The following is a 16973-nucleotide window of genomic DNA, read 5'->3' on the forward strand; positions in this document are numbered from 1 at the left end:
AGTTACCATATATATATATATATTAATTTATATTTTTCAATTAAAAAAAACATGTTTTTAAATTTGTCTTTTATGTTTTAAAAGTAGCTACTTAATTTTTAAATATAAAAGTTCTTAAAGAAAAGGCGAAAAAAAAAAAAAAGTAACTTTTTTTCTTTTGGATTCCATTGGGCAATAGGTATAAGAGACAATGAGGATTCCAAGAAAGAGCATACTATATAAAACTCTCGCCCCTCAAACCACGTGAAATTAAAATTAAATAAAATTTTTTTTAAAAAAAGTCGATAAAAATTCAATAACACTAATTAAATTCGATCTATTACGTTATGGATTGAGTTGATTCATGAACTAATTTTAATTTATTTATCGTTAATTTTTTAATTTTTAAAATCACATTTTTTGTTTAAGTACAATTATATATACAAATATTATTTTATTTTTATTTAATTTTATAATCATTTTTTATTATTTATTAGGAAAAGCTTTAAGGTGTTTTCGAATTATTTATTATTTATTTATTATTATTTATTTTTTATCTTCTCTAACAAACTAAGACAGAGAAATTCTCGTCTTTTAAATTGTAGTGCAGAGAGAACTGCCATCGCTCGCGCTCTCTCTCTCTCTTCACTTCCATAGTCCTTTTCTCTCTCATCCATCACTGTCACCTTTTTCCTCTCTTCCAGTATATATTTCTCTTGCAGTTCGTCCTCCAAAGCGCACACACACATACACAGATTTCGGTTCTTTAGGCTTCTGAGACCACAGCAATGTCGGCCATTAAAGACGAAGATCCTCGCATCAATGGAATCCGGACTAACATCCGCGTCGTTCCGGATTTTCCGAAGCCAGGTTTAATTTCTTCTACTTTTTGTTTGTTTTTCCTCTTCTTCGCTCGATTTTTGAGGTTTTTGATCAGCTATTTATTACCGATTTAGGTATCATGTTCCAGGATATTACCACTCTGTTGCTTGAACCGAAGGTCTTCAAGGATGCGATTGACATGTTCGTGGAGCGATACAAGGGGAAAAATATCACCGTCGTTGCAGGTAACGAAAATAAACACAGATTCTCTCTTCCTACTCGTTTTTGCTGCAATTTCTTTTCGCGATTAGGAGTTTAGGATTTAGAAGCGGTGCTCGTCATAATCCGTGCCGATTGTTTGAGTTTTTTTTTTTTTTTTTTTTTTTTCGTATTTGAACGGTTGAGGAGGAATCGAGAGGAAATCGTGATTCTGTCAGTGTGTGTGTGAGATCCGATTTGCATGGATATGATTGTGGCCCCTTGATGGAGGTCTGGATAGGGCCGCCAGTGCCTTGTTCTGTTCGTCGCGACTACAAATGTGGATTTCTACGCCTTGCGATTCTATGCCTCGTCTATTTCTCTTTGTTTGTCATCTTCTTTGAATTGCTAGTTGTGTCCAATGATGAAGATGTTGATTTTGTGAACGATTTTGCATTTTCTCTCCATTGTAACGATGGAATTTAATTGAGATATATTCAAATTTGAAAAGCTAATAAAAAGAATTTTAAAATAATAATAAATAAACAAACAAAACAGAAAAAGCTGCAATAAATTTTTTCTTTTCTTTTCTTTTTTTATATATTTTTTAAGTTTTCTATTAGATTAACTCTTTTAAAAGTTTTCCTTTCCTATTGTTTTTAAATCTATAAAAATTGTTTGGATGGATTCTTTTTGTTACTGTGAATTCAATTATTTTCTTACCTGTTAATTTAAAATTAATAATTGCTGCACATTTAATTGAGAAAATATCACCCCAAAAAATTGACAAATTCTTTTTTCATTTAGGAACTTGTTTGTTTTGTTTATATAATATTATGGAATGGGCCAAGAATCAGCTTATTATTTACATATGCAAACTCTAATTTTGTATTTTTTTTTTTTTTAATATGGGATTTTATATGATCTTGAAAATGAATTTATCACGATTTAAAATTTTAATTTTAAGAAATAAAAATAATTAGTTTCCATTTTTCAGTGGCTTCAAGCTTTTAACATTATCACACTTATTTCTCCAACATGTTACCAAAATGATTGAAATCAACTTCTCCTTTATCATTTATCACCATCGCTTCAAAGTTCTTACATTTTCATGCTATTCCAGTTTTTCCATTAATATCTCAGACAAAGCTTGTGTATTATTAACATAATTGGCTCGTTGGTCTTTTTCTTCAGCTTTTATCATTAGTTCTTCTCTCTCTCTCTCTCTCTCTCTCTCTCTCTCTCTCTCTCTCTCTCAAGATGTTGAAAATATAGACTTACCTAATTAAAAACAACCACAAGCTTTTCAATTTAGTTCCATTATTTCCCCCATCATAATACATGAACATTGCATCTGTTCAACAAAGCTGTTGAATAATAGTGATCCATTATAAGACTCAAGTTCATATTTATTAAAGCCGAAGCAAGTTCGTTATGTGGCTATCTTCCTTTCTTCCCCACCCTTATTATTTCCACTTCACCAACCACAGGACCATATTTCTTTTCATGGGTTATTAGGATTTCCACTTCCTCTTTCTGGTCCAAAGTGGTTGAGTTTTTTAATATTGATATTGTTAAAGTTCTCATTTACTCAGCTTGGTGATTTTAAATGGCATTGAATGTGAAGACGTGTGTGTGTGTACGGACACCTATAGTTTTGTTTCCTCTTAAGTTAATATAAGTGTTGATATAATTCAATACATCATAACCCATCAATTTAAACGACCAAAATTTTAACTCACCACAGCTTTTGAAGTGAAAAGGTCGAGATCTTTAGTTTTTCTTGTGTTTCACTTGTGTGTTAATTGACTTGAGTTTGTGTTAAAAAATTAGGCTGCTCTTGACTGTAATCATGTGGAATCTGGTTTTAGCATATGTATTGAATTACCTAGTCTTGAATCTACTTAGAATGCTGGAGTCTTAAATGGGATATGACTGTTCTATAGTTGAAGTCAAAGTTCATGTATGATTTAGATTGAACAGCTTATTTTGTTGACTAAAAACTATTGGTAAGATTTAATCAAAATTTCGGCATGGTCCTGTAATAAAAGAAGACTTGAAAGTCAAAATAATTGTTTTCTTCCCTTTTTTGTCCGATGTGTGTTTTTTTTTTTTTTTTTTTTTCTTAAATAGTGTACTCAGTCAAGCTTTTCTTTCACATCGATGGTGATGGGAATCTGTTTGATTTACATTTGCAGGAATTGAAGCGCGTGGGTTTATTTTTGGTCCTCCAATTGCGTTGGCTATCGGAGCAAAGTTTGTGCCTCTGAGAAAACCAAAGAAATTGCCTGGTATTGCCTTCAGTTCTTTAAAATTAATGTTAAAAAACACATCACAAGAAACAACAACATTACCAAACAATATTGTGTGATCAATTGAGCTGCTTGCCGTCTAAATCTCAGACACTCCATTTCCAAGAAGCAAAAAGAAAGATTACAACCCAAGTGGAAGATCACATTGGTTGCCTTTCTAACTTAGTAGAGGCAGATCATGTGAAATAATGTAAGCTATATTTGCAGGTGGAGTTATGTCCGAAGCGTACATCTTGGAATATGGAAGGGATTGCCTAGAAATGCATGTTGGTGCTGTCGAGGCCAATGAACGTGCCTTGGTTGTTGATGACTTGGTTGCCACTGGTGGCACTCTCTGTGCAGCCATCAATTTACTTGGTATTTTTCTCCAACCCCTTCACTTTGTTCGCCTACTTTGTCTTTTTAAATCATGTTCTTGCCTTAAAATTATGGATCCCATTTCTAGCATGGTCTGTTTTTCTTGATAGATGTCAATTCGTGCAACAATTATTAGAGACATGCAACAAATGGAGCCAAATCCATTTGGAACATTGCACACTATAATAAAAGTAAGAAAGTTAGAGGTAGTGGGCCATTGGGCCATACGTTAGGAATCACGATTCTCCACCATAGTATGATATTGTCCACTCTGAGCATAAGCTCTCATGGGTTTGATTTGGGCTCCCCAAAAGGAATGGAAATGTATTCCTTACTTATAAACTCATGATCATTTTCTAAATTAGACAATGTAACGTGAGACTCTCTTCCAACAATTCTCAACACCATAGTTTAACTTCCATAGAAATTAATATTTAGTGTTATTTTTTTAGAAGGCCTTAGGTTGTGCTTTAAAATCAAAATTAGTTAGTGAATTTCCGTTTAGATAACTGATTGAGTAAGAAATAAGAAAAAGAAGCTGATAACCAATATTTTGGTTCGTAGAACGAGCTGGAGCAGAAGTGGTTGAATGTGCATGCGTGATTGAAATACCAGAATTAAAGGTAAGAATATTCTTCTAGAATCGCCAATAAAATTCGTTTCATTCACATTAAAAAAATTCATATATTGCCATATATACTGTTTACATTTGGAGTGAACTTTTCCAAAGTTATTTTGAATCTTTTGTATCAAAAAATTATATGATTTTTTCCATCTTGCACTCACCTAAATTCAATCTGACTATGTTATGTGTATTATGCCGGTAATGAAATTCAAATAATTATATCCATATTTTAAATTTCCATATAAATATATGTTTATAAATATATTTTGTTACAATATATGTTTTTTTTATTTTTTTTAAGAAAAAAGAAGCATGAAACATAAGAACCTGGAAACCCTAAGAGTAAAAAGGGACATTGAACGAACTTTTTTGCAGGGTCGAGAGAGACTAAAAGGGAAACCACTGTACACTTTAGTGGAGTACCGATGAATGCGGCGGCGTCAGATGGTTGAATCGCTGCCGGTGACGACCCAAAAACAAGTGTGCCGCCGTCATCAGAGTGCAGCTACTTCTTGCCGGAATCATTTTGATCTCTCATATCTCAATGTCTGTTTCTGTTCTTAGTTCTTGTTCGTGTTCCTGCCCCTTTCTTTTGTTTTCTATTTAATCAATGAATCTTATGCTTTGAAACTTGTGAGTTTTTCAGGGAAAGAAGCCCTTATGATTTCTTTCCACCCTCATCTTTCTCCAATTTACTTGGAGCCTTTTTTTTATTCGCTTTAGAGAGTTCAATTTTGAATTGTGTATGAGAAAGTAGAACGTTTATTTTATTTGTATGTGATTGGTATGTAAGCATTTTCGAGTCCTAATCGTTTGAATGAGAAGTATATGTTAATTATTATTTTTGTGTCTTTAGTAAAGATGTGTTTATCTGATGCTAAAAAAACGTGAAAGAATTCATTCAATTTGTATTTGGGTAACATTGAGTTTTGATTAGGTTGGATTGATTTGAGTTGAATTAAATGAGTGCTTATATATTTTTTTAAAAATAGTTTTCGTTCAATGGAATTCACTCAAATTTATTTTTAATTTTTAAAAATAATATTTTGCTTATTGGAATAATATTTTATTTAAATTAAGTTGATTCTTTTAATAGATATAGTAAATTAAATAATAATTTTAAATTCTTTACAATCAAGTTTAATCATTTTTACTTTTTAAATTTATTTTTATTAGATTCTTAAATTTTAAAAAGTGACGAAATATTTATTAAATACAAAGTAAAAAATATATTTATTAAATACAAAGTAAAAACTTTGAAGATATGAAATATAAAAGTAAAAGTTACGCATATCTATAAGATATCTGGATCAAATATGAAATAATACTGTTCTACCACGTCGAGAAGAATAGTTTTTAAATATTTACGAGAGAGTTTTTGTAAAAACATTACAACTTTTTTGATGGGTGGCATGTTTGATCCATTCTTGAAGTTGGTGTTCGATTTGAATTATACTACAGACTCGATGTGAACTGGTAGTGGATATTATACTTTGAAATCTTGTCCACTCATCATATTTTTAAAATAATCATAATTCAACCAATCATCAACCAATCCGTATTCTTCTCCAATTGCAAAATTTCCCACATGTTGGCTCGCCTCAATTTCTCCCCCCACCCCCCACCTCAACCATCCGCGATGCAACACGCCTCCAATTCCCAATCCCAGCCTCTAACGTCCCGCCGCGTTGCCGTCATAGGGGCCGGCGCCGGTGGCCTCGTCAGCGCCCGCGAGCTCGGCCGCGAGGGTCACAGTGTCGTCGTATTCGAACGGAGCAGTCAAATCGGAGGAACCTGGGTTTACTCTTCGGAAATTGAATCGGACCCACTTGGAGTTGACCCAAATCGGACTCGAATCCATAGCAGCCTCTACAAATCTCTACGCACAAATCTCCCCAGAGAACTCATGGGGGTTCGCGATTACCCGTTTGTGCCCCGAGAAGGGGAAGGTCGGGACCCGAGGCGATTTCCGAGTCATCTAGAGGTTTTGAAGTATTTGGAAGATTTCGCGAATGAATTTGGGATTTGTGAATTGGTGAGGTTTGGAACTGAGGTGGTTTCTGCTGGGTTGGTGGAGGTTGGGAAATGGAGGGTTCGATTTAGATGTGAAGGTGGGGATGTTGATGATGAGATGTTTGATGCTGTGGTTGTTTGTGTTGGGAATTATTCACAGCCTCGAGTGGCAGAGATTCCTGGTAATATAAAATGTTCTTCACTTCAATGTATATGTTTAATGGTATCTTGCTCGTTTTGTGTTTAGTTTTTTATGGTGTTGTGTGTGTGTGTGTGTGTATGTATAGGAACAGTTCATGTAATGACAAGCTTGTGACAGGAGTTTTTTTTCTTTTTGTCTCTCCAGGAACAAGGGATTGAATTGTGCATTCTCTTATAATGATGTAACATTCTTTTCAGGGATTGATGAATGGCCTGGGGAGCAAATTCATAGTCATAATTATCGTGATCCCGAACCATTTCGGGGTAAGGTACATTCAGATTGCTACACGTTCTATCGATGCTGATATTGTAGGTGTTGGGGAGAGACATCTTTTCTAATTGTAATAGCCCAAGACTTGTTATGTATCGTCGTTAGCCTTACAGTTTTAAAATGTGTATGCTAGGAGAGGTTTCCACACCCTTATAAAAAATGTTTCATTCTTCTCTCCAACCGATATGGGATCTCACAATCCACTCCCCTTTGGGGTCCAGCGTTTTTGCTGGCACTCGTTCCCTTCTCCAATCGATGTGGGATCCCCCACTCAATCCATCCCCCTTTAGGGCCCAACGTCCTTGCTAGCACACCGCCTGATGTCTAGTTTTGTACCAGCCCACCGCTAGCAAATATTGTCCTCTTTGGGCTTTCTTTTTCGAGTTTCCCCTCAAGATTTTTAAAACGTGTCTATTAGGGACAGGTTTCCACACCCCTATAAAGAAAGTTTCACAGTCTTGAATGCACGGTCTCCTAGAAGTATCCCGTTCTAGGTTTGAAAGGAAGCCTGAAAGGGAAAGTCCAAAGAGGACGATATTTGCTAACAGTGGGTTTGGGCTATTACACTGATTCTGGCTCAGGTGTACACATTTTCATGTTTTTTATTCAAGTTATTCCATTAGTGCGAAAAAACGACCATGATTGGTTCGGACGATGGAAGAGCAGATGACTTGTAACTCATGTCTTTGAAATCTTGTATGTGTGTAATCTTTTTGATGTCAATATAAACTGAATATGGTTTACTTCTTTTCGTTTTGGGACAGGTTGTTATCTTGATAGGTTTCTCTTCAAGTGGCACGGACATATCTCAGGAGCTCCTTGTGGTTGCCAAAGAAGTTCATATTGCATGCAGATCAGCTAAAACAGGGTTTTTGCTTGCAGAATCAGTTATTAGTAAAGTGTCATTCCACCCAATGGTATAATTGAGCATTGGAGGGGTCTGTTTCTTAATGAGGTCTTTAAGGCCCTAATATTTACTTCAAAAATGCAGATCAAAAGTGCCCGTAAAGACGGGACGGTGGTTTTTGAAGACGGGTGCATCGTCTCGGCTGATGTTATTCTGCACTGCACTGGGTATGCTCTCTTGTAGATTGTTTTGAGCTTGTAATGTAGGACATTAGATAACATCTAGTTTAAAGTCTTGTTACAAGGAGAACGAACAACAGAGCTTAAGTCCATTGCTAGTAGATATTATCCTCTTTAGGCTTTTCCTTCCGGGATTCCCTTTAAGGTTTTTAAAACGCTTCTTTTAGGGAGAGATTTCCACATCCTTACAAAGAATGTTTCGTTCTCCTCCCCAACCGAGGTGGGATCTCACATCTAATCACTAAAAAACTGTTAAACGCGTCTACGTAGGATTCCTTTTGTATAAGTTTCGAAACTAAGTTCGCACAAATGTCTAATAAATGAGAGTTTCGATAATTAATCGACTTCTCTCGAAAGGGGGGAAGGAAAATTGTCATAATGTTAACTTGGAGGCTGAAAAACTGGAACCTGACTGAAATATTGGTTTGGGCACTGATCTTTACCTCTGAGTTTGTATTGAAAATCTGAAAAATAGTTAAACAACATTGCTATGCATTTTCTTGTTCAAGGTACAAGTATCATTTCCCTTTTCTTGAAACAAATGGCATTGTTACTGTGGACGACAACCGTGTCGGGCCTCTATACAAGCATGTCTTCCCACCAGCCTTGGCCCCGGGACTTTCGTTTGTCGGGTTACCATTTAAGGTAAGTATCAATTGCAGTCAGAAGTTTGAAGTTGGTTGATGGTCAGCATGAACCCTTGTGTTTTAATTCATACCGCAGGTTGTTCCTTTGCCCATGTTTGAGCTTCAAAGCAATTGGGTTGCTGGTGTTTTATCAAAAAGGATTGCACTTCCATCGAAAGAGGAGATGTTGGCAGATGTTAAGGCTTTTTATGAAGATCTTGAAGCTAATGGCAAGCCTAAGCATCGGACCCATGAGATGAGTGATTGTATGGTATGTTTTATGCATTAGTCACAAGCCTAAACGATTGTTTTTGTGAAGCTCTCATCAGCATTTACATCACAAACGTGCTCTTGAAAACTCGAAACTTGTTAATTAGCAATGCTAGTATCCTAGGTTCGAACTTTAAAGTTGCCACCTATCGAGTTTCCAAGTATTATAGAGTTAGATCGTTGTTGTGTGAGATTAGCTAAGATCAACCACGTGTTGGAGCAGGCTAGCTTCTTTGCAGCTTTTGGGGTATTTGACCTGAGGTGAGGAGGCTTACCTCCTTGTGGGCATTCGTTTCGTAATTATGAACTTGGTTTTGTTCGTTTAAATTGGAATCCATTTTTGTAGTTAGTTTTGGATACTCATTTCTTTTGGACATGTTCTTTTGTTTGCCTTTGTATTCTTTCGTTACCAAACAAGACCTCAATAACTTAAAACCTTTATAGTCATCCCGATAGCCTTTTGGGGATGGTGGAGCCTCCCTAAAGATCCCGAGTTAGGCCATGAACCTAAAACAAGGAAACGAGTATCCAAAAGTGGAAGAGTTCTTTGGATTCAGTCAAGTAGAAATGGTTTTGGGGGAAACTACAATTTGTCATGATGCATAAATCTGTTTGTAGCAAGAGAGAAAGTTTTGGTAATATTTGTTGGGATGTTATAATGCACACAGGTTGAGTACTTTAACTGGCTTGCTGCAACATGTGGCTGTCCAGCCTATGAAGAATGGAGAAAGGGAATGTACGATTACACTCACGTTAACAAAAGGGCTAATCTCGGGTCGTACCGTGATGATTGGCATGACGACGAGTTGATTCATCAAGCTTACGAGGAGTTTAGGAAGTATACTACAAATGGAAGAAGTGAAGACCCAGCACATTTGAATGTTTGATGAGATTGGTTCTTCTTCTACAAGAGTATGGTTACATATTTAAGTGCTGTCAATCCAACTGTTGGGTCTTAAAAATGATATCAGCTTATAGCACATCATTGAATTGTATATTTTTGTTGTCTGTAATAAATGTCTTATTTGCTATGTAATAAATGTGTTATTTACCGAGTATTGTTAAAATGTTTATGAAATGTCAATCGTTATTTATTTATTTTGGTCCTAATGGTTTGATCAGGTTGAAGAGGATTCATGTGCAATATTAATTGTGCAACTTTGTTGTCTTATAATAGTTTAATAGGCAGATCAACTTCTAGTTTTAACTCCTTTACAACTCGACTTATCCACGAGACCTTACATACACCATTATTCATGGTTCTATACTCGACTTTTGTATGGCTTTAAGCCACAACACTTTTTTCCACTAGAGTTCCTTCCTCCATATCACCAAGCTTTTTGTAAGATTATGAATGAGGCAACAAGTCATATGATCATTCGACATTCAATTTTTACCGGATAAAAAGATTTTATTTATAAAGTTTGATCTATACATGTGTTACCTTTTGAAATCTCAACTCTGGTAAAACTCTTGAGTCAAAAGTTGGATCTTCCATCTAGGTAATGCGTAGATGAATTGCACATCTTAAAAAGAAAACTCCGAACATATTGACTTCAATGTAGGTTTGACCGCTCTAAATACAAAAATGATAATAAGGCATCATGATTGACATGTCAGTTTTACAACAAAAAAAAAAAAAAAAAAAAAAAAAAAAAAAAAAAAAAAAAGATGATGTCGACCGAATTGTGTCATCCGCACCAGTCAATCGACATTGGTTTGATTGGTTAGTACGGTTTTTCGATGTTTACTTGTAAATGTTCGTAGATTTGATGTTGGTTCTAATATAACCTAATCAAACACTACACTACACTATCAAGAAATTAGGGTAACAGAGTTAGACTTACACACTACACTACACCTTCAATCAATGATAACTTAACTCCTTGTTGCCTTAAGAATTGGATTGATAAGATAGGGAACACATTATTTTAGATGTGCTTTCCAACTTTTGTCTTCAACCGAAGAAACTATGCCAATTCTACATATGGAACTTATCAACCTACTCGAACCTACGTGTACAGAAACATACGTCTCGATCAGAATGTAAAGTATTATCTAACCAAAATGGTATATCCCTTCCTAAAGTAAAGATATGAACAACAGTAGCCCTACTTTCATCAACCCTTCTCTTTGGGGTTAAAGTAATAACTTCTCTTTGGGGTTAAAGTAATAACTTCTCTTTGGGGTTAAAGTAATAACTTCAGATAGGACTAGCTAGTACCCAAAAACTAATTTGGTGTTTGTATGGACAACCATTTCTTTCTCCCTATAGTGAAGGCTTTCTTTCTCCCAACAAAAGAAGTTGCATCAAAGTTGTTTGGCTGGTTCCCTTCCATCGCAGTTGCACGCTTTGTCTGTTCAGCATATCTTGTTGTCTTCTTCCCAAGTTAGAAAAACTGTGGCACAAAGTTCATTCACGTTTCTTCCTCATGGCCTATGGATGAGAACCCGCATGGATTGGGGAAGACATTCCTTATAAAAATGTGGAAATCTTTTCCTAGAGGCATTTTAAAACCCTAAGGAGAAACCCAAAAGAGAAAATTCAAAAAGGACAATATTTACTAACGGTGCGGTGGGCTTGAGTTGTTACAAATAGTATCTGAGTTAGACATCGGACAATGTGCTAGCGAGGACGCAGGCCCCTGGTCCCTAAGGTGGGTGGATTGTGAGATCCCATATCGGTTGAAGAGGGGAATGAAACATTTTTATAAAAGTGTAGAAACCTCTCTAACAGGGACATTTTAAAACTTGAGAGGAAGCCTGAAAGAAAAAGTCCAAAAATGACAATATCGGCCGATAGTGAGCTTGGGATCTTGCTGCCCTTCATCTCCACACAGTTCTGCTCAAAATTCTCTTATTCACCAAGCATGCAAGGCAAAAAATTAATAGATAATTACATAAATTAAGCCAAAAAAGGACGTGAAGACACCTCTATAGCAACAAATAACATTAAACCAACATCTATTTGTTACTCTAAATTCAATTCTTGCACTCTCATACCAATCTTCTGCAGTGTTCCTTCAATGGCTATATCAACTGCATCTTTCTTTGTTCTTAAACCTAATGAACTTCCATGCTTTCTATACATCACTTTAGGAATCAACTCGATCACCTTCTCCCTCATCCTTCTGATCCTCGCTCTAGGAATCCCCATCAACACATCCAAAATCTTCACCCCTTTGAACACCACATCTTCTTTGGGTATTGTCACTGTGGATTCCTCAAACTCTTTGTCTGGTAAGTGCCATTTGTATTGGGATTTCGCCGAGAGATCCTCAAAGAACACCGGTATGCACCCAGCAAGGATCCCGTCGAAAGTCGACCTCCGTGTCGGGGTATCTCCCGGTGGCTGCAAGCAGAAGGTTGCCTGCAACATTGGCCTCAAGTACCTAACAGGGTCATGCTCACATATTCCATTAGAGCAATCCACAACTTCACACAAGTTGGAATATGGACTGCCATCCCTATTGCGGCCATTGCCAGAGTTGCTAGTGTAGTCGCCATCGGTGCTGTTTTTGCATTCGTCCCGGATGCTCCGACGGATATTAGGAGTCGTCGAGATGCCGCCCCCACCAGCAAACAGCATCAAAGTAGTGCGTTTAGATCGCTTAACTCTCTGCAACCAAGACTCCAAGAATGCGAGATTGGGCGGATGGAATGAAGTGGGATAAGGAATTGCTTGCTCCTGCCACGGCCAAGCTCTGCCCTCGAGTGTTAACGCAGTGACATTAAAAAACTCAGGCAATTCCAAGAACGAAGTGCCCCAAATCGGGGGATCGTTCTCCAATGGCTGAGAGAAATCCCAGGCCGGCCTCGCCATAACCAAGAAATGGTCATGGCCTCCACGGCGGTTCCAAATTTCCGGTTGGTTATGATGAAGGAGGTCAAAAAGTTCGAGACCGTGCTCGGCACTGGAGTTAACTTCAGGGCCGTAGAGGTACTTGAGGGCATCAATGGAGGCATAATAGGGAAGATAAATAGCATTAGCAGAATCGGGATCGGAGGTTAAACATGGATATTCAAGCATTCGGCGATGAAAAATCAATTCAAGCATTGAAGGATCTGTCCTATACCAACTATGAGATCGATTGTGAGTCTTCTGACCGAGGCCGTGATTTGCCAAATAAGGGCAAAAATCATCGAAAATAGGGTATTCAGAACAATTGGAAAGGAGATCGAGATTGAACCGAGAAGGGAGGTTTCTGATGTGAATCCAACGACCATTACAGTCTTTCGGAACAATTTCAGTACGCGAAATCTGCTGGGCGAATCTCAATTCGATGAAAATGGTAAACAGAAAGAAAAAGAAGAAATTGGGATTTGATTTGCAGGCCATGATTATATATCAAAAGAATTTATGAAGAAAAATGAGTATATTAGCCTCTGTATGATGTACTCGAATAGAAAGACACGGTTTACCTCGGAATTTTGTTGAGAGGGTAGGGATGAAGCCGATCCGCCATTGTCGGTGGTGAATCTCTCTCTGTTTCACCCAATCAGCCGCACTGCCTTCTCCCTCCTTGGCCGATTTTGTGCCCATGGTAACATTATATTTTACATTTTTATTTATATTTTTTAAATCAAAATTGTATCGTAAAATGATTATTACCCATTAAAAAATTTATTTGAATGATCTAATTTTCTTACAAAAATAAAATTAAATTAATCATAATATAATAGCAAACATTTTTTTAAATAAATAATATATTCATTAAACTTTTGAAAAATAAAAAATTCAATTTACTTTCTGGGTTGACATTGTTTTTATCGGGTCAATCTGAAAATAGGGTTACAACCAACTCAGTCTAACTCTACCATACATTTAAACCCGTGTATAGTCTTAATATCTACCCTTACACATTTGATTGTTTGGGTTAGCATACCTATTATTGCGTGTAATTTATACCCTTTATTATTGGTTAAATAATTGAGTTGACCATTTAATATTGGACTATAAAATTGTGATACCCAAAGGTCACATCTTGAATACTCACATGATGGGCGAGGGGCAAGTGGCCTCAAATGATCGAGGGAGATTGTCTCATACATTAATTGAAAAATATTTTCCTCCAAACAAAAAATTAGGGAACAATATGTAATATATTAAAAATGTCGCCAAGTTGTCATGTCAATTCTTTTAGTTATTATGACTATCATTTAAAGAAAAAATTAATTTAAATTGGTTGAATTAAAATATTTTAATAAATTTGATAAGGAAAAATAAATTTAACTTTCGACATATTTTCTAAAAAATTTAATTTCAATATTGCAATTAAAGATGTCAGTTTTACGATGTGCGGTGAGGATTTACCTTGAATGGAGAGGAGATTTTCCATTTAAACCGAGAATGAGGAAGAGAGTTGGAACATGCTTTCTCCGGTAGATAAATGGGGCCGAGAACGGAATTATATTTTTCTTACCCCTTCCGCCTCTTATAATATAAATATATTTTCTAACGCCTATATATTAATTAATTTTAAAACTCTAATTATAATAGTTTAAAGTACATGATGTAATATTAAAATTTTAAATTTTAAAAAAATTATGTGTATATATATATATTCTTATGAAATATATTAATTTAATATGATTTTTTTTTTTACCAATTTTTAATAAATATTACATTGAAAAATGAAAACTTTAATATAATCATTCTTTTTAAAATAATACATGGATAAAAATTACTCGTTGGGAATCTTTGCTTCGATCCCGGCAAAAATAAATGAAGAATTTCGCAGTGATATAAAATTAAATAGGTGGCGGAAATAAAGACGAGGAAGACTCTATTTCCCGTCCCACCCCATGGACATCTCTAATTGTAACATAGTTTTCAACTTAAAAATATATTTACTAACCTCTGTATTCATCCCTCCGTTTCATGTTTCTCTATTTTTTTGTTTAAATAGGATTTTTTTTTTTTTTTTTTTTGTCGAATTAACTTAAACTCGAAATTTCATAAACATCTCTATGGAATTGGCTTTTGAAATAGGTTTTGACAAATTCGTAGGCAAGTGGGAAATATTGTAACCATATTTCAAGAACATCGCTTTCAAACATATTCTTTATTATAGAAGCGGACAAAAACTTCTTTTAATGTAATCTTTGCTTTTTTTTACGTTTGAAAATTCACTTCAACGACAAACAAAAGTCAAATGATATAGCTGTCAACCTTATATTGGATTATTACTTCTTCCTATAAAACCTTCGATTTTAATTATACTAAATAAATTTTAAAAAAAAAAACATTAAATTGCATTTATTTTTATTGGATTCCTCATTTTTATATTGATAATTAAAAATATTATTTTAAATATTTTTTTTAGACCGACCATCTGTGTCCCCATTCTATGTTTCTTAGAAAAATTATAAAGTGATTACTTAACATAGAGTTAGAGTTACTCCTATGATTGAGACATTGAAACGAAGATACACATTATTAGTATATGCATATTCTCTTTTTTTAGCTTTCTTTTAGATTTTTTTTAAAACGTGTTTGCTACGAAGAGGTTTCCACATCCTTATAAAGGATGTTTTGTTCATCGATATAGGACCTCACAGTTTGCCCATTACTTGTTAATTGACTTTGTCAAATAGCCTTGGACTAATTTGTAAGCAAGTCGGAAAACTTCAATAATTCAAAGGATTGTTTCTTTAATTATAAATTTTCGTCGATTCCTTTGCATTGTTAACATTTCAAAAGATATCATAACTTAGATATGTTACATATTTGATGTAAACTAAAGTAAACGAGTTGTTTTTGTAGACTAAATTTATAAACAAATTGGGAAACATTGTACCTTGAATATGTTGGCACACTCTTCGGTCTGTAATGACCCAGATCCACCGCTAGCAAATATTGTCCTCTTTAAGCTTTTCCTTTCGGGCTTCCCCTCAAAGCTTTGAAACGCGTCTACTAGAGGAAGTTTTCCACACCCTTATAAATGGTGGTTTATTCTCCTCCCCAACCAATGTGGGATATCATAATCCACCCCCTTCGGGGCCCAGCGTCCTCGCTAGCACTCTTTCCTTCCTCCAATCGATGTGGGACCCCCCCCCCCCCCCAAATCCATCCCCTTTGAGGCCCAGCGTTGTTACTGGCACACCACCTCGTGTCTACCCCCCTTCAGGCCCAGCGTCGTTACTGGCACACCATGTTAGGAATCACGACTCTCTACAATAGTATGATAATGTCCACTTTGAGCATAAGCTCTCGTGGCTTTGCTTTGGGCTTCCCCAAAATGCCTCATAACAATGCGGATAGTATTCTTCACTTATAAACCCATGATCATTCTCTAAACGAGCCAATGTGAGACTCACTCCTAATAATCCTCAACATCGCCATCTTAATTTGGTTATATCTTTTAGATACGATAACATTTTAACAATTAATCCGTCTAAATAATCCTCTTACTTCTTAACCATATATGGACGAGTAATAATTTGTTTAAATAAAATGAAATACAAAATTAAAAAATAATTAAAGAAAAAAACATTATATTCTTTTTGTTTTTATAGTAAGCTCATAATTATAATGGGTGACGGTTATTTTTATTATTATTTTAATAATATTTTAAAAGAAGGAGCCAATCTCTCAAAAAAGAAAAACTAACCTTTTCTCTTTTTTCAAGAAAAGAAAAAAAAAAAAAAAACTCAGGTGCCAGCTGTCCAAGAAGCGAGTGGCGCGCCACATCCGTCCAAGGTTCTATTGCTGGACCCCACATGACACGTGGCCACGTCATGCATTCTCCTTCATAGGTGTCATCCACTCGGATTTTACGATACTTTCCCGTACACGTGTAGGCTTTCTCTTCCCTTTCCCCATCACTGGGTCCCACATTATATTAAAAAAAAAAAAATTCAAAATACAACATTAACGCATTATTTTAACACCTTTCTTTTATTACAAATAAATACATAATTTCGAAAATAATTTTTGATTTATATTTTTTCAAAATATATGTAAGAAAGAAATAATTGACATAAAAAGTTAAAAAAAAAAAGAAGAAAAATGGTATAATTAATTTTGTTTGTGATGGTAGTTTTCTGTGTGCGGGGATAAAATCTTGGAAGCTGTATTTTGTTTCCCAACTCAACAACCAAAAAGGGAGAGAGGGTTTTTGAGTTACCTTGTTCAACACGGAATCCGAACGCTATAAATACTCCTCAATTTCTTCCCTTCATTTCCTTTCCTTTTTGCTCCTTCTGTTAAC

The 16973-nt window shown here is 35.4% G+C and overlaps 3 protein-coding genes across 3 annotated transcripts; 2 read left to right on the forward strand and 1 right to left on the reverse strand.

Moving 5' to 3' along the window:
• Positions 1 to 590: 590 nt before the first annotated feature.
• Positions 591 to 5134, forward strand: LOC111799920 (adenine phosphoribosyltransferase 3). Its single transcript, XM_023683440.2, has 6 exons — positions 591 to 849; positions 936 to 1046; positions 3198 to 3290; positions 3519 to 3668; positions 4233 to 4291; positions 4669 to 5134. The coding sequence occupies exons 1-6, from the start codon at positions 768 to 770 to the stop codon at positions 4720 to 4722; spliced, it is 549 nt and encodes a 182-aa protein (XP_023539208.1). The 5' UTR covers positions 591 to 767; the 3' UTR covers positions 4723 to 5134.
• A 698-nt stretch (positions 5135 to 5832) lies between these two features.
• Positions 5833 to 9858, forward strand: LOC111799918 (flavin-containing monooxygenase FMO GS-OX-like 3). Its single transcript, XM_023683438.2, has 7 exons — positions 5833 to 6488; positions 6706 to 6776; positions 7543 to 7695; positions 7770 to 7852; positions 8374 to 8509; positions 8588 to 8761; positions 9429 to 9858. The coding sequence occupies exons 1-7, from the start codon at positions 5882 to 5884 to the stop codon at positions 9645 to 9647; spliced, it is 1443 nt and encodes a 480-aa protein (XP_023539206.2). The 5' UTR covers positions 5833 to 5881; the 3' UTR covers positions 9648 to 9858.
• Positions 9859 to 11600: 1742 nt separating this feature from the next.
• LOC111799919 (Exostosin family protein) lies at positions 11601 to 13189 on the reverse strand. The gene has a single exon (XM_023683439.2). It carries the CDS (start codon positions 13097 to 13099, stop codon positions 11732 to 11734), a length of 1368 nt encoding a protein of 455 aa, XP_023539207.2. The 5' UTR covers positions 13100 to 13189; the 3' UTR covers positions 11601 to 11731.
• Positions 13190 to 16973: the final 3784 nt, after the last annotated feature.

The sequence above is a fragment of the Cucurbita pepo genome, chromosome 8, assembly GCF_057944985.1.
Source record: "Cucurbita pepo subsp. pepo isolate OVF chromosome 8, ASM5794498v1, whole genome shotgun sequence".
NCBI classification, from domain to species: domain Eukaryota; kingdom Viridiplantae; phylum Streptophyta; class Magnoliopsida; order Cucurbitales; family Cucurbitaceae; genus Cucurbita; species Cucurbita pepo.

What these genes read in the sequence shown, in the direction of transcription:
- LOC111799920 (XM_023683440.2), top strand. Translation starts at nt 768, where the DNA reads ATGTCGGCCATTAAAGACGAAGATCCTCGCATCAATGGAATCCGGACT. An exon ending in AAATATCACCGTCGTTGCAG is followed by an intron (nt 1,047 to 3,197) that starts GTAACGAAAATA and finishes TTACATTTGCAG; the next exon opens with GAATTGAAGCGCGTGGGTTT. An exon ending in AAAACCAAAGAAATTGCCTG is followed by an intron (nt 3,291 to 3,518) that starts GTATTGCCTTCA and finishes CTATATTTGCAG; the next exon opens with GTGGAGTTATGTCCGAAGCG.
- LOC111799918 (XM_023683438.2), top strand. Translation starts at nt 5,882, where the DNA reads ATGTTGGCTCGCCTCAATTTCTCCCCCCACCCCCCACCTCAACCATCC. An exon ending in CCGAACCATTTCGGGGTAAG is followed by an intron (nt 6,777 to 7,542) that starts GTACATTCAGAT and finishes GTTTTGGGACAG; the next exon opens with GTTGTTATCTTGATAGGTTT. An exon ending in ATGAGATGAGTGATTGTATG is followed by an intron (nt 8,762 to 9,428) that starts GTATGTTTTATG and finishes TAATGCACACAG; the next exon opens with GTTGAGTACTTTAACTGGCT.
- LOC111799919 (XM_023683439.2), bottom strand. Translation starts at nt 13,099, where the DNA reads ATGGCCTGCAAATCAAATCCCAATTTCTTCTTTTTCTTTCTGTTTACC.